Source organism: Pogoniulus pusillus, chromosome 4 (genome assembly GCF_015220805.1).
Source record: "Pogoniulus pusillus isolate bPogPus1 chromosome 4, bPogPus1.pri, whole genome shotgun sequence".
NCBI classification, from domain to species: domain Eukaryota; kingdom Metazoa; phylum Chordata; class Aves; order Piciformes; family Lybiidae; genus Pogoniulus; species Pogoniulus pusillus.
The window spans coordinates 6,746,765-6,763,321 of record NC_087267.1 but is presented as its reverse complement, the minus strand read 5'-3'; the positions used below and the strand labels follow the sequence as shown (position 1 = coordinate 6,763,321).

At 39.8% G+C, this 16,557-nt stretch overlaps 1 protein-coding gene across 1 annotated transcript in view; it reads left to right on the top strand.

Annotated features, from left to right (window-relative positions):
* Positions 1-4,745: 4,745 nt before the first annotated feature.
* The window catches only part of CAPZA2 (capping actin protein of muscle Z-line subunit alpha 2), a 32,286-nt gene continuing 20,474 nt past the window's right edge, over positions 4,746-16,557 (top strand). Inside the window, exon 1 of the mRNA XM_064142078.1 lies at positions 4,746-4,852. Within this exon, the coding sequence (XP_063998148.1) occupies positions 4,814-4,852 (39 nt within the window). The 5' untranslated portion in view covers positions 4,746-4,813. The remainder of the gene's footprint in view (positions 4,853-16,557) is intronic.

The window sequence follows — 16,557 nt, the reverse complement described above, 5'->3', positions numbered from 1 at the left end:
GAGCTGGGGTCGTTTATCCTGGAGAAGAGGAGGCTCAGGGGTGACCTCATTGCTGTCTACAACTACCTGGAGGGAGGTTATAGCTAGGTGGGGGTCAGTCTCTTCTCCCAGGCAACCAGCAATAGAACAAGGGGACGCAGACTCAAGTTGTGCCAGGGGAAGTATAGGCTGGATGTTAGGAGGAAGTTCTTCACAGAGAGAGTGATTGGCATTGGAATGGGCTGCCCAGGGAGGTGGTGGAGTTGCCATTCAAGAAAAGACTGGCTGAGGCACTTAGTGTCATGGTGTAGTTGATTGGCTAGGGCTGGGTGCTTGGTTGGACTGGGTGATGTTGGAGGTGTCTTCCAACCTGGCTGATTCTATGATTGATTCCATGAAAGATCAGACTAGATATCTTTCACAGTCCCTTACAGCCTGCCCTGTTCTACAGCTCTAAATGGGACATCCACAGTAGGTGAAGTACCACTGAGTCATTCTCTTTAATGTCTTTTATTGGCCTTAAACATTATGTGTTATCTGAGAAGAAAACTCAATCTCTGGTTTGCTCTACAGTCACACTTTATTACAGTTATCTTCCTGTCACAGCTTCCCTTCCAACAATACTGCAAGGATTCAACATTCAATTTCTCTAGAACAAACCTATTTTCAGGTTCATTTTCAGGCCAGTTTAGAGGTTTGCAAACACTATCTCTCCCAAAACACAGGCACAAGTTGTAAAGCATTTCCCAAGGCCCTAAAATCAGACAGCTATTTGGGAATCTCAGTAAGCAGAGTGTGCCACATGCCCTAGGGAATATGTGGGAAAGTGAGGATTTATACCAGAAAGTATTGGGATGTAGGGAGACACTTCTCACAGAAGTGTCACAGACACAGACCACCACGCCTTTCTGGGAACTCCTGTCTGATTGCAAGGAGCACCATCTGAGTGGGTTTCAGAGTCTGATAAGAGTACACCTTTGTCCTAGGAGACCGAGCAGTACATCCTCCTGACTATACAAGAGGCACCAAGTTTTCCTCTCATGAGTTTACCCTCTGAACAAATGCAATAGGTCAAATGTCAACGATCTGTATTGTTTATGTCAGTCTCTGGGGCCCGTGTAGAATGACAGAAGTGTGTTGTGCTAACCCCTGTGTTCCATGCCTCCTCACCCTCTGTCTCTATGGCCTGAGGACAGTAACTGCACTTCTCTCGAACTATTTTGGCAATCCTGCAGGAAGGCCATCCTTTGGTTTGGAATGTTATCTTTCTTCCCAATGCTTCCCAATGTCTGCCCATTCAGAACCAGCACAGAAATGACAGAAACAGCAAAACAGCAAGGTATGTCAGTGGTCTACCTGTCTTTTTATTATTTGGTTGGTTTTCTCTCATTGCATCAGCAAATCACACACTGCTCATCAGGCAGACCTTGTAGTCCATGCTGAGCTTCATGTCGCAGGACCAGACATCTATTAAGATATGAGCTAGCTAGTCAGCAATAGGATGTGTTGCTGTTCTGCATGTGATTGCAGTGCAAATTAACCTTTGATCAATGTGTAGAGACACTGGCACATGAAAAAGATCACTAATGTGGATGAATTTTACAGCATGAAATTCACTGGCTGGAAAATGGCTCTACTCATTTTCAAAGAGCCAGTTAAAAATATATGACTTCAGATAAGTTTCATATAAATGTCAAAATATCTCAGGTATCACTGCTGTTTCCCAAATCACTTCTTAATCTTGACATCCTTCAGCCTCACATCCTGAAATCTGTTCTGTATCTTCAGGATTATTTTAAGTTGTTCTTTAAATCCCCTCCCCCAAACCCTCCTGAAAAGACATACAAGTAGTCCAAAACAGTGTGTCACAAGGAAGAATAGTATTTATTTCTGTGTGATTATTCATTTCCCATTAAGTCCTAAGGTCACATAGTAAAGCACCTGCCACGGTAGTATGTAGATGGTTCTCATTATTATTTATGATGACTACACAGTCCTCCTCTGAATCATTCACTTCATCATGCTAATTTCAGGGAACTTCAAGGAAAAGCCTGGTGTGAACATGGTACATCCAACAGGTAGATAAATATTAACTTATGAGAAAACCATTTGTGTTCATCTGGTTAAGAGCTACCTTTTTGAACTATCCTCTTAATACATATTAAAGAAAGAAACATCCTTGGCAACATCCTCTAGCTAGCAAATCCCATGGCATGTTAAAAAATAACAGAAGCATTTCACAGATCTCCTTGGCCAGTTACTTTTAAGACACCTGTTGTGTGAAACTGAATGCTGTGCAATGCTTCCCCTGAGCCATTACCTTTTAGAGTAAGTCCAAATAATACATGTGAGATGTTACAAAACCAAACAATCATGCATCCTTTCTACTCTATGCTTCATCACTCTGCACTGGTTGTCTTTTATTTCATTCCTGATATGAATAAGCTGTCCATTATCTTTATTCTCCAAGGCTACAGACATTTTAAAGATTTCTTGAATCAATCACATTGTCCAATTTGTACATTCACTATGCTGACCTTACCCCGTTTCATTCTTTGTTCATTGTGCTGGTTTGCGGCCAACTGGAACAGATTATAGGCTGTGAAAAGAAAACAATCATAATGTCTACTTCAGTCATTGCTCAGATACATAACAAAAATTATTAAGGAAGCTGAATCTTTTCCTTATGAGGAGAGACTGAGGGAGATGGGGCTTTTTAGCTTGGAGAGGAGATGACTAAGGAGTGATCTTGTTCATGTTTATAAATACGTAAGGGGCGAGTGCCAGGAGGATGGAGCCAGCCTCTTCTCAGTGACAAGACAAGGGACAAGGGGTGGAAGTTGAGGCACAGGAAGTTCCATGTGAAACTGAGAAAGATTTTTTTCACTGTGAGGGTGACAGAGCACTGGAACTGGCTACCCAGGGTGGTTGTGGAGTCTTCCTCTCTGGATATATTCAAGAACCATCTGGATGTGTTCCAGTGTGATCTGCTCTAAGTGATCCTGCTCTGGCAGGGGGGCTGGACCAGATGATCTTTTGAGGTCCCTTCCAGCCTCTGACATTCTATGATTCTTCTATAAATTCTCTGACTTTGAAACAGGCAGTGGTGACTCTGGCATAATATACCAGCAACTTAAGAACAAGGTCTAACTACCAATTTGAACACCACATAACAATATACTCACTGATTTCATTATACTAATCATATAATTTCTCTGAAAACTGTCATATATTTTACTAATACTAATACACAGGAAATTGAAAGATGTATGCTTTACAAACAACATAACATTTGGATTTACTTCATAACCCTTTAGGGTTGCCCTTCTTTAGAATGGGGAACAAAGGTCTTTATTCTGCTCTCTCAAGCTGCCCTTGCTCCTGCATTGCTCAGGAAACTGGCAACTTTATTAATGGGATGAAGCCTACAGATGCCCATTTTTATTCAGGCCTTATCCCACCATTCCACAAACACTCTACTTGACTAACACAAATATTTCTTACATTCTTTCTACTCCTGGTCAAGGTACAGAAGGAGTTTCTTGAAAAGGTCATCTGACTTCTCTTTTGGTTTCTTTTTAGGTCTTTGCAGTTTTTTACCTCCAATAGATGTTTGCAACTGTCTCACAGTTGCCAGAACAGGTCATTATCAAAGCATCTTCTCCTACTTATGTTCTCCAACTTTGCTACTCCAAAAAACCCAAACCTTCCCATTATCTGCTTGACTGTTGAATAATAAATCAATAATCCTCATTAGACTGAAGTCACTGAGGAGGACAACCATTTTCTGCACCACTGCTGGCTGAAAGCAAGGAAGCACTTCCAAGGAATACCAACACTAGTGCTTTGTTCCTTCACCACTCCCTGCACATCTGCCCCTGGGTCACTGTTGGGAGATGATATAGAATTGCACTGGCCTCAAACACACAATGTTTGAGATACACAATTTTTTTTTCTTTCCTCTGTTTTCAGCTTTCCTCAAAATTTCTATCATGTCTTCTTCCAGGCAATCCTTGCAAGCCATCATCTCAAATGCCCCTGTGTGTGCCTGCAGTGTCACGGCGCTGGAAGACACTCTTCACATTTTCTTATCCCTGTGCTAAAAAATGTGTAGTCTATTTATTTTCCTGTTTCCTCCCGTTGACCATCGTCCTTTTCCACATCTGACCTTCTACAGCACAAATACTCCAGTATAATCTATTTCTCCAGTTTCTCGGTGGCATCAAATCAACCTCGCCAAAATCTCTTTTAGCACGCTGCCGGTTCTCCAGGCAACCCCGCCGGCACCCACGCCCACTCGAACGCTCAGCCCCGCTGCTCCCCGGCACCCGCACCCACTAACCCGCACTGAGCTGACTGCCAGAGTAACGTCCGGTACCTGGCAAATTTTGGCTCGGTCTGACCAAATTTCCATCGGTCTTACTTATGATTCAGCTTGTTATTAAAACAGAGATGGGAGCCCCTGATGTTCGTCTCCGAGATGCCGTGTGGGGCGCAGCAGGTCCTGCAGCCTTACGCTCCGGCTCCCTCAGCCGCGACGCCTTGCTACCGGCTGGGTACCCGCTTCTTCCGAGAAAGCGCAGCGAGAACCACCCCACGAGCACGGAAACAGACGAAACACCCACGGCCCGCCCGCCAGCCCTCGCTGCCCGCCCGCCCGCCAGCCCTCGCTGCCCGCCCGCCCTCGCTGCCCGCCCGCCGCTAGCCTCCGCGGCCCTGGTAACCGCCCCTGCGCCGGAGCCCCCTCCCGCGCAGCCTCGCCGCTGGCGCGGGGCCCCGCCCTTCCTGCCTGGGAGGGAGGAGGCGGAGGCGGCGGCCGGAGCCAGACGGGAAGATGGCGGACCTGGAGGAGCAGTTGTCTGACGAGGAGAAGGTAGGGGTGGGTGAGGATGTTGCTCCATGCCGGGTCGAAATTTTGCCCTCCGGCCTTTTGAACCGGGAGGTGGTGGGGCGAGCTCGACCCTCCCCCTGTGGTTCGTATTTCTACCGTCGCCCCGCGGCCAGGCCTGTCAGTCAGGGGGCGGGATGAGGGTCGGCTGGGAGGCCAGCAGTGAGGCTGACCAGGCCGCCGGGCCGGCCCCGGCATATGTCCCCTTACGCCTTGTACGGTGCGGGTCCAACGCGGGGCAGGGTTCAGTGTCCGGTGGAGGCGGTGGCTGTTCTGCCGGCTCCCGGCCGCCTCCGAGGCGGCAGACACAGCCGCTGGTGCCGCCGCCCCACCCGCTGTGTGGCAGGGAGAACAGTGAACGGAGGACGGTCGGCAGAGGTAGAAAAGACACGGAGGGACTCATCTCTTCCCTTCCCCCACCTCCACTTCCCTTTTGCGCGGCGTCTTGCCTGTGCTAACCGGCTGGCTGTGGAGCACCGGCTCTGCCCTCTTCACAGAGGAACTCTGTTTCATGGCCCTGGCTCCGGAGGCGGGCCGGCCTTGGCCATCGTCTCTCCTTTCACACCTGCAGGCTCAAGGGGGGAATGGGATAGGGGAGATTTAAGAGTGGAGGTGAATGAGGGGATGAGGAACCGTTTTTTAGTTCCTGTTAGTGGAGGCAGCAACTGGGGAAGTGTAAGGTCAAGGGACAGAGGAGCTCTGTTAAGGAAATGTAAGTAATCTCGTTTTGGGGTAGTTGAAAACTTCTTATATTTAAGACAGTTTTTTCCCATAAAAATCTGTCAAGGAGCATGATGTAAGACCTCAGTTATCAGTGCACCTTGTCTTACTCTTATGGACCCAGCTTCATGGCAGCTGGCTGTTTTAGAGCTAGGGTGTGGTGGTTAGTGTACATGGTGCTGGTGCTCATGCCTCTATGTAATGCATGGTATCATCCATTTTTTACTTTAAAAACGTTTTAAGTCTGTGGAAGCTGATGGATTACTTAAATGTGGGAGACCTCAACATTATTTCAGACTTCTTTGAAACTAAAAAATAGCTGAAATGTCAAAGTAGTGGCCATAAGGCAGGTTTTCTGCACGTTTGAGGTTAACAGGACCGTATTTCAGAGTTAGAGATGCACTGGCACGTCAAGAGGTGCATAGCACCAAGATCTCACTTTTTTTTCCCCAAAAAGGCCTTAAGACTGCGTCCTGTTCTACTTAATTCACATTGAAGTGCCTCCTGTCTGCTGGTACAAGTAGTAATGCGTCCAAGAAGTATAAGTGATGGTCTGTGATTCTTTTAGCCTCTTACAGCAAATACAAGTAGTTCTAATCCATCACGTTCTTCCTAGAGTGTATGTGTTACCAGGTTATCTTGGCATCTCTGAACGCTCAAGTTTGGAATGAACCTCTGGAGGTTGTTTTGTCCAACTCCTCCGTTAAGCAGTGTCATCTAAAGCAGGCTGCCCAGGACTATGCAGATACTCATTCTTGGAGAATTCCAAAACCTACTGCATAACGTCTGAGGGCAACCTGTGCCAGTGCTTGGTCACCCTTACAGTAAAAAAAACACTTCTCTATGCTCGTGCAGCACTTCCTGTATCTCATTCTGTGCCTGTTGCCTCTTGTCCTGTCAATTGGTAACAGATTATTTTTTTTCCTCCTGAAATGGATGCAGACTGTCTAGAGAGACTCTTCTTGCCTTAGTGTAAGTGAATAGAATCTGCACTCTTCCATTGTAAATTTAAATGGATTCCTTTATCTTCTTCAGTCTCATATAAAATTGATTGTCTTGTATGTATGGAATTTTCCAAGCCTGGCAGTATATTTTATTGCCTAGTAAAGCAAAGATGGATAACACTGCAAATTCTTGGAAAAGCAGGAAAATCTCCAGACAGTGCTTGTGGTGCATTAAACTATAACTTTACTACATTTAAGTTGTGCTATCATTTAACAATAAAAATGTTATCTCAAACACTCCATTTTACTGAGCTAAAAAAGAAAGTTGGGTGGATAGCATTTGAGAAGCGTGCCCTTCTCACCCATCCAGTTGAGACTAAGAATAAATGTTGTAGTAGAGGCAGACAGACAAACATTTGTTTTCTCAGAGAATGAATTGCATGACTCTTCTATATACTTTTTCCTCCTGTGATATAGAACTAAGTATTGAACATTGATGCAGATGATCTTGGTGGTATAGTTTTGCAGATTATTTCAATAGAGGCATAATTAGAACACTGGTCATAAATGGTGAAATTCAAGAAAGGGGACAAAATAATACAAGTTTTTCATACCAGACTCCTAATAATGCTGTAAAAATGTAAGTAAATAGGAAATCAATTGATGTAGTGATTCAGTAAGTTCAGAAAGATCTCTGATTCCTGTCTATCTTCATGTATAGCCAATAGATATAACAGTTGCAAAGGCAGTAAATAATCCCATTTGTAGCAGCTATACCTTTGTGTTGATATCTGGCAGTCATTTTAAGATGGCTGTGTTTAGCTCTTATGTAATTCACGTTTAAAATTCACAGTGTTTGGCAAAGTTGACAGTACAGAAAAGGCATGAATTGGAATAGATGCAAAGCACAGAGTTCAGGTAAAGAAGCTCTAAAATGAAGGAAGGGGCAGAGCCAGATGACAAAGAACATAATTTCAGTATGCAAGATTGCTTAACTGGTTTTGAACTTAGTCTTCACATTTTAATATGAGATTTTTTTGAAGACATGCTCATCTTTCACTTATGATAGTGCATGTGAGGACAAATATGTTTGCTTCAGTCTATAAATAAAAATGAGAAGTGAGAGGTGGAAATCTTGAAACCCTGGACTCCTGAGTGATAACGATGGGAACTCACTACTTCTGTGCCCTTCCTGTGGGAAAACCATCATCACTTAAGCTGGTCAAACAGCTTTTGCATTTAAAACTTATTTGATACAGTTTTGTTAAAACTCCAGTAAACACTTTTTTTTCATTTTAATTTTATTCCAGTTTCTGTGGAAATTCTTTTCCTTCCTGTGGCTGTGTCAAACTAGTAAACATATTTTAAAGTGTTTTAAAGGAGCATACTAATGTGGACATAAAAGCTACAATTATAAAATTAGTGTTCAGTCCATTTTTGATGACTCAGATGTGTTTATTGTAGACATTTAGGGTTTCTTAAACATGAAGCATTTTCGCTACAAAGTTAAATAGCTGTATTGGAAAGGGGAAAATCATAGAATCTTAGAAATTTTTTTAAATGCAAAGTTGGCTCTTGCTGTTCTTAAAATGCCAGGCATGTAAATATGGGAATTGTCAAACATGGTTTTACAAAAAGGAACCACACCTCTTTCAGTAAGGTTATATCTCAGTAGTTAAGGAAGGTGGGGTTTAACAGTAGGTCAGCTTTTTGTAGTTAGAGCAGAACCTTTCTTCTGATGAAGAACTAGTCTTATTTGTGAAAATGAACAAATATTGCTTCCAGGTATTTCCTTGTGCGTTTGGTATACTCATAACTTAAATTTGCTGTCAAAACATACACATTTAAGTAACAAAAGTGTCTCTCTTACGCCAGCAAAAGTCTGCAGTTTACCTTCATCAGACTGTTTAAGGAAAATTTGTTTCTTCAGTCAGTGCTGTGAGATGAAATGCCTATGCCAGCAGTGTGCATTCTTTCATTTTTGTAACTTTGTCTTTAAGCTCAGTATATTGGCAGCAGATTGCACTTGCACATACAAGCCCACCAATGTGGGAGGTTCAGGTTTAAGTGTTTCCTTAAAGCAAATATGAACCTTTTCCCTGAAATTTCTTTGGAAGCGTTAGCAGGAGTTTTTATGAAAACTTGTTAAAAATATATCCTATCTGTTCATTTGGAAGGATCTCAAATTCTGACTTGGAATTACCTAGAATGAGAACTGAAGACAATGGATGAGTAGAAGCAGGGTTTGAATAGCCTTTTCTGAGTATAATTGCACTGTACTCTGTGTAGTAATTTTAAGATAAAATTTTGAGAAGATCCTTGATGTTAGACAGTGTCCTTAATATTAGATCAGTGTATGCTTTTGTTTTGTATTTTAAAGTGCAGCTTTGCTAAGGTGTCTAGCAAGAGGACCATGTGAGCTCCCTGGCTCTTGTTTATACTTAAATTCTGAATGAAACTGTAAGTGCTGTAGCAGGTTCCAGGAAAAGATTGAAAAACCTTTAATACTTAAATATGAAATAACTTGGTTGCTGTTCAAGAATACTTTCTGCTTAATTTACTGCCTTATCAAAGCTGTGCAAGTTAATTTTTTTCCACAAGTAAAATGTGTTAGAAGTTGTATGCAAGGAATTGTTTTTACAAAGGTGAGGTTAAACTCAATTATTACATTTCAGTAACATTCTGAAGGAATTCTTTAACAGTGAGGAAGCTGAGGGGGTGTCTCAGACTGATGTGCAGTTCTGAATATAGCACTCCTTCCAAGATTTAAGATTTGTATGTACACCCTGAGATACAGTGTGTGGTCTTGAATTAGGCATAAACCTTTTTTTGTTTTGTTTTGTTTTTTAATGCATTAATACCCTTAAGATTAAAGGACAGAACAGGAATATTAATCTTTTTGGGAAATTACAAAAGTGTTCAACACTGGAAAAATGATCATATACTGTATGTACCACTGGAAATAATAACTTTGTGTAGTTGTAGAGTTGTACAGGCTGGGAGAAACTTTCTGTGGTATCTTGAATGCTGTTTAGTCAAAGTGGGCCAGCTTAGATCAGGTTGATTGAGGACTTACTTGCACTTTGCATTTAGGGTGTGTCCAAGGATGGAGACTGCACAGGCTCTCTGGGTGATGTGTTGCAATGGCAGACTACATCTGTGGTCAGACCATTTTCTAATGTTTAATTGTTGCACCTTGCATCCAGTATCACGTGTCTTCTCTCTGTACACTTCTGAATAAAGTTACTATACGATGCAAAATTGCATTTTAGACAAGTTATAAATAAGTACCTGAAGCTCGATGACAAATAGAAATGAAAGCTGTTACTCTAAATGTAGGATCAGTGATTTATAAAACTATAGTTCATACATTCTTCTGTTATTAGTAGTTTGAAGAAGTTAGGTACTTTTTGTTAGTTACTACTTTAACCATGTCATAGTGTGTTTCTAATGCAGTGGCACCTCAGAACCATCAGAAACCCTGTTGGTGCTGTTCATGTGCTTGCAGAACTTTTGCATAAATTTGCTAGTGCGAAAACCACATAGTTTAAGTAGGTAAGAGAAGGAAGTAGAACTAAGAAATAGAGAAGAGTAATAGAACAAATTATTGTCAGATCCTGTAATGAAACCAGAGACAGTAACTCATGATCTAACAGATAAGGTTCTATTGCCCTCCAACACATTAATCAATCTACAGTTCTGCTATAGCGTATCATCTTTGGAAGATTTCAGTTTTGGCAGACAACAAAAAGTAGGATAAGAATTTTAAACGTATTATTTAACAAATAAGTGTATTTTTCTTGGGTAGTACCATATAGTACTCGCTTCCACGGATGTAAAGGAGCTTAGCTGCTCATGCTGCATGAAAGCAGAATTTTCAGCATACTGAAATTAGTTTTCTATCCTTAAGTAAAATGCTTCTGAAATGTAAAATATTTTCAGTAATTACTTAAGTTAGCAGAAGGCATTAAGTCTTTTGAACTAATAGGTAACTTTGAGAGAGAATGTTAATACACCAAAACTGGGAGGAGGAGGTGTACAGTTAAAATGGCACCTTATTTTCTGACTTTTAGTAAAAGCAAGCTCTGGTATTATTCTTTTTCTCTTGTCACTGCTTTGAATCTAGGCTTGATGTCCTTGGACTATCTAGTTATAGATAATGATCTTGGAGTAGTAGAAAGGATTGCTTTAAGCATTTAGGATTTGTGTTAGAAGACTGCTTGGCAAATATGAACTATGTGCGTGCTTTCTAGTTTATGGTAGATACCATTCAGTGAAAACTGCTGAGAAAGAGGGGTCTCATTTTGATAACTGAAGCGCATGTGTGTTGGGCTGATGGATCATCTTCATACTGTATGTGGGAGGTGATGCTGTCTAATTTCTTTGTGAAGTCCTTTTTAGCCATTTCTTAGCCCTTTTACTTCTGAAACAAAAATCCATGGTTTTGCTTTTTGCTGAATGGAAAAATGTACTACTATTTCAGTTTCCAATTAATGACTTTTGCAAGGGTACTGAGATATTACTGTGGTTTTTTTTTAATGCTTATTATCTGTTGTCTGTGTGATGCATATGCAATTGCTCAGCTTCTAGAGGTTTTACAGATAAGATTTACTCAAATTTATATCAGAACAATGACTGCATTAGAGCTTTGTCAAATTCTGTGAGATTTCTGTTTCGTGAAGGAAGTGCTAGCCTGTAGCATGCTTCCTAAAACAATATTTATTGCTTGAGTTGATTACATATGCTGGAGTTTAACCCTACAATGAAATAGGAAGTACCAGAGAATTACACTGTTTGGGATACTGATATTTTAAAGCATCCAATGTATAGTCTCTTGAGACTGGAACTTAATGCTAATTTATTCAACACACCTCCTATTTATCTTTCTTTTTTGTTTATTTCCCCTCTTCTGCCTGGCCTGGCCCAGTCCTGTTTGTGGTTTGGGTTTGTTTTTTTGTTTGTTTTTTTTTTCCTCAGAAAGTCCTTTGGAGATGAATGAATACAACTCTTGTCCAAGTTGTAAGACGTGAGATGTTCTTATTATTCTTTTTCCTGAGTCTTTGAAAGCTTTCATGTGTGTACTCTGAAAAAGGACTCCTACATTAAAAATAAAAACTCTCAGTGAAGACTCTGCAAGAAAAATGTTTTGGTTGACAAATCTGGGACTTGTAGCACTGTCAGTAATTCTAGAATCACTTTTGTATGCTTGTGATTTTTCTCAGCTTGTTTTCCAGCCAACTGCTGAGACTTTCAGAGAAATACAGATGTGAGGAAAAATGATATAGTGTGTTCTACTGTCTGTATTATAATTACAAGCAAATATTTTCAATTCAGAGCTTTTAGTAATTGGTGGTGATAGCTGAAGCTGAAGTTTCAGGTGGATCTTGATCCTTTAACATCTGTGAACAAAACTTTTTTCACTAACTTGAGTACAATTCTTTTAATATGTCTCTTAATTAAAATATGGCAAGTGTGTGACATAAAAACATGTCCAGTTAGATGTAGTCAGGAGCAACAAAAGTGTAAACTAACATGGGGAAGTTTATCTTCTCTATTTTTTTCTAGTTAGCCCTGTGTATTGCTCAAGAAACACATTCCTCTTTGTTACCTGTACTTGATACAATAACTTTCAGAAGACTGATATTTGTTTTTCAGATTTTGTGTCTTAATATTTGATATATAAAGTGATTTAATATGGAAACTTTTATAATATATAATTTATAATATACGCTGCTGGGGGCATTACAATTGGCATCTTTCAAAATGGTTGTTTTTGTGAAGATAAATTTCATTATCCAAGTTAATTCTTCATGTAGAAGGAATGGAGTTAGAATACCTCATGCTGTGTTTTACTTTTTGCACCACTATTAAGTGCTAGTACTGTTATGTACTCTTAAATACTTGTATATTAAAAATAATTGAGGAAAACACGTGTTCGACAGATGCAACACAGCTTCAGGCTTTGTTATGAAGGAAATATCTGTTCAGTCAAAGCCATGGGCATGGAATGTGCCCCTCCTTTCCTGTGCCACAGAACCACATTTTTGCAGTGTTTTCTTCCTCTTCCAGAAGCAGAAGTGAATTGAGTACTACACGTTTTTCAGTTGAGTTTGATAGGAAAGCAGTTGCAACATTACTTTTTATATTCTTTTTTTTTTTCTTCCAGAGTTACTGCCTTTGCTCCATATTTATGTGAAATATGGCATTATTTTGGGATGCATTTTCACTATTTGAAATTCTACTCATAGTCATGGGAGAGATTTCATGAGATGTTGAGAAGCCAGTTTGCTGCTGATGTGATAGTCCCTTTCTCATGTATATGTTCTCAGTGCTTGTCATACCATTTGATGGGTTATTCACCTCACTGAACTGTTAGCAGCAAGAAGCAATAATTATTTAAAGCTGTCTTGGTAAGTGATTTCGTAGCTATGTTCTTGCCACCTTCTAAAGCTATTAACTAGATCAATTTCTTTCTCTGAGTGAGCATTTGGGATACAAAGGAGCTTGTAAAAGCGGATCACAGGGTTGTTTAGGAGAAGGCAGGGAGGTCAGTTCTTTTGGTGGCAGCAGCAACACAGTATTAGGTCAGTTTGTACTGCTTAGGAAATACCTCTAACTCCTGTTTTATTATAAAAGATACGTTGCAGTTGCTGGTGTGAAATCCTGAAAGTATCTAACCTAAGAATTAGTAAGTATTTTGAGCCAGTAATACCAAGTCCACAGGAGAAGATAGATACATTTTTTCTTAAACATTGAAGGTTTGCAAACTCAAAAACTATGTTGATGTTTGACACGTTGTCAGGCATTGCATCTTGTAAATGATCAAACATTGGAGTGTATTCCTTGATGTCTGATATGTATCAATTTAAAATCAGTTTTGCGTGGTAGATGTCAGTTTTCTTGTTGATTAGAAGGTAAAGCTGCATATTGAAAAATATCAACTTGGCTGCTCTCAAACTGTGAGTTTGAGTCAAACTCAGAACTCAGTAAAACTAGAGAAGTCTTTTATCCAATATCACTCCAGGTAGTATGAGCAAGATATTAGAATTACTTTCATGTTATTGTGAGTGTGAATTAGAGAGTCTTGAGAGAATAGGAGTTTATCTTGTTTGAATCAGTTTAACTGTTAATATTTCAGCAACTACAGGCTAATTGTCAGAACACCTGTAGCTACCTGTAAGTAGAGCTCAGTGGGTCAAGACAAAGCCATTCGCTTAGCTGCCTGAAGAAAGCTTTCCTGAGCCAACAAGAACTATGACAAGAAGGAATTACTCTAGACACAAGACTCTCAGCTCTGTGTTCTTAGAGCAGAACCAAAGAGCTCCCTTCTTCCAAATGCAGTGTCGACTTTTTTGCCAAACATAGGTTCCTCTGAGTAGGGATTTTGGTTTGCTTCTGAAGGAAGCAAAAATAGTCTCAGGAATCCAGAATATAAATGCATCATGTACAGTGCCTTGCTCCTGGTGTAACACTTTTTGTAATCACTGGTAAAAGTAACCAGTAGAAGATTTGCTGCTTTTGTGTGTGTTTGTTTTGGGGGGTTGGTGTGGGTTTGGGTTTTTTTGTGGTTTGGTGTTTTTTTGTTGGTTGGTTTTTGGGTTGGGGTTTTTGTTTGTTTGTTTGTTTTTTCTTGTAATTAGCAGCAAAATCATTTTTGAGTGCAAATGTATTGTGAACGTCTTCTGTCACTCCTCCATATTTTCATGTAGATTTTATGTTTAAAAATATTTTTAATATCCACATCGCTGTTTAATTTTTAGAGTTGACTTATTTTTTAGAAACATAGAGGAAAGATGGGTCTCTCTGCATCAAGGAGTTCACAACTGAGCTTGAAATAAGTGATGTGTAAGAAAGAATAAGGGCGAAGTATGTGGTTTCACAATGTCTTTCTTATCGGCTTGTTTTTCTTGTGCGGCATGGTTGCTGACTGAAGGAGTGGACTGTCAGGGTTCCTGGCAAGTACAGCTATATTTCAGTAAAACTGAAAAGGAGAAAGAGAAGAGAGGGAGAAAAGCTAGCTTGTGTTAATGTCCATATTATTGTTAGAGATCCCCTAGCTGATTATCAGAAATGAGCATATCTTAGCAGAGCGGACAGTGGTTTGGTGTTGTGGGAGTCCCTGCGCTTTGCAAACACACATTCATGACCATATATAGGCATGTGCAGCACAGAAGGTTGGACTTTTTAAGTTACAATGTGCCAGGAGCAGGAAGAGTGGTTTGGGGGTGCATTTGACATCTCTGCATGTAACTTCTAAGATGTCTTAGACTGGAAAAGGTAGAGTGGTAGGATTTCTAAGTGTATCTGATGGATGTTACCCCTTGAGAGAAATTCCAACCCCATGCATTCTGTGATTCTGTGAAATAAAAGCAGAAGTATGAAAACAAGGCAGATTTAACATAACTGACAACATTCTGTACACTGCTACCTCTGTGCTTATGTAATCTGAAAACTGCAGATACTGTAGTAACCTGGTGTTGTCAGTTGTTGATAGACCGCTTGGTTTGCTCTTTAATTGAATCTTCTTTCTCTTCTTTTGCTAACTTTCTCTATCTGAATTTTTACTTTAATTGAAGTAGTTTACAAAAATTAAAAGCTTATAACTGATATGATAGGTAGCATTTGGCCTCACGTGAATTGAGAAAGTGTATTTCACTCTCTTACATACTGATACCAGACTAACTTTTAAGCAGGAGTATGACTTGGGTATATGTGAAAATCATATAAAGAGAACAGCTGCAATGGGGGATCAATGCTTAAACCTGCATGAAGTCTCATTTTGCAAAAATGTGGTTTGCTTCAGTAAATATGCAATTCTTTACATAGGTTTGTGGTAAAAGCTGTTTGCAAGACCTGATTTGTGTGAACTGTTGATGATCAGATGTTCCATGTTAGTGAACTCTGAAGTTTATAGTTTCTTGCAAGCTGCTTTGAGGATATTTAACTGGAAACAGTGTCTGTAAGGCATAATTTTGGAAGTTACATCAATAAATCACTGTCTTAAACTTTAGATGGTGTTTTAGGAGCAACTAGAGCAGGAAGTGCAGAAACTCTCATTCTTGGCTTTGCATTTTCTAGAGGAATACCTAGCTGTAACCTAGTTTTTTGTGGCTTGCTGATACATAAAGTCCTTGTACTACATATAAAGTAATTTAGAATTTTAAAAATACTTTGTTTATATTTTGATTTGTTCTGTCCTAATCATCTTTTAAGTTTCAATCAGCATTGGTTTCACCTAATGCATGTGATCGATGTGTTTCCTTAAACAGTTTTCATCAAAAATAAAATACTATTTCAATTGGACTATGCTGTGTTTAGGTTTTTGCTTGTTACTTCATACTACAAATGTATCTCTTGCTATATGTGCTTTTTATTAAAAAAAGAAGCCATAAACACCATATTTTATATGGACTATCCCTTAGTTTAAATTATGCTTCTTCACATGATAGCTGAGCCATTGGCTTTTTACTGATGAAGGGGGATATCTTCATCTCATTGAAGCTCATAAACAGAGTATGTATGTATCCTTCAATATTATTCTGGCTTTGGAAAGCATCAGCCTCCTTTAGAGTATGTATTTGTGGAAAAACTCACAGACAGTAAAGAAGGCCTAAGTGCTTTTTAGTAAGTGAGACTACTGCATTTAATTCTTTAATATGAGGTTCTTGTATGTATGATTTGGAGAAATGTGTTTTCAGATTGTCATCTCTACAGATAATTTGGTTTAACTATTGGAGAAAATTGGATTGTTTTAGATGGGCTTCACAAAGGCAGGTTAGCAAAACAATGTGTTAGCTGACAGACTCGGCTTCTGAAGACACATTCGTTTTGTTGCTTCTCTAAGAATTTACTTACACTTCTCAATAAGATGTTCATTGTGAATTTGCATGATTGTAACTTTTTACAGGAAAGACAAACACATTGATGAATTGTGATACTGGAAAAGATCTTACAGTGGAACTGAATTTACTAGTAAAATTTTAATTAAAATTAATGTTTAGGTTAGTCTGTCTTGAGGGAACATCT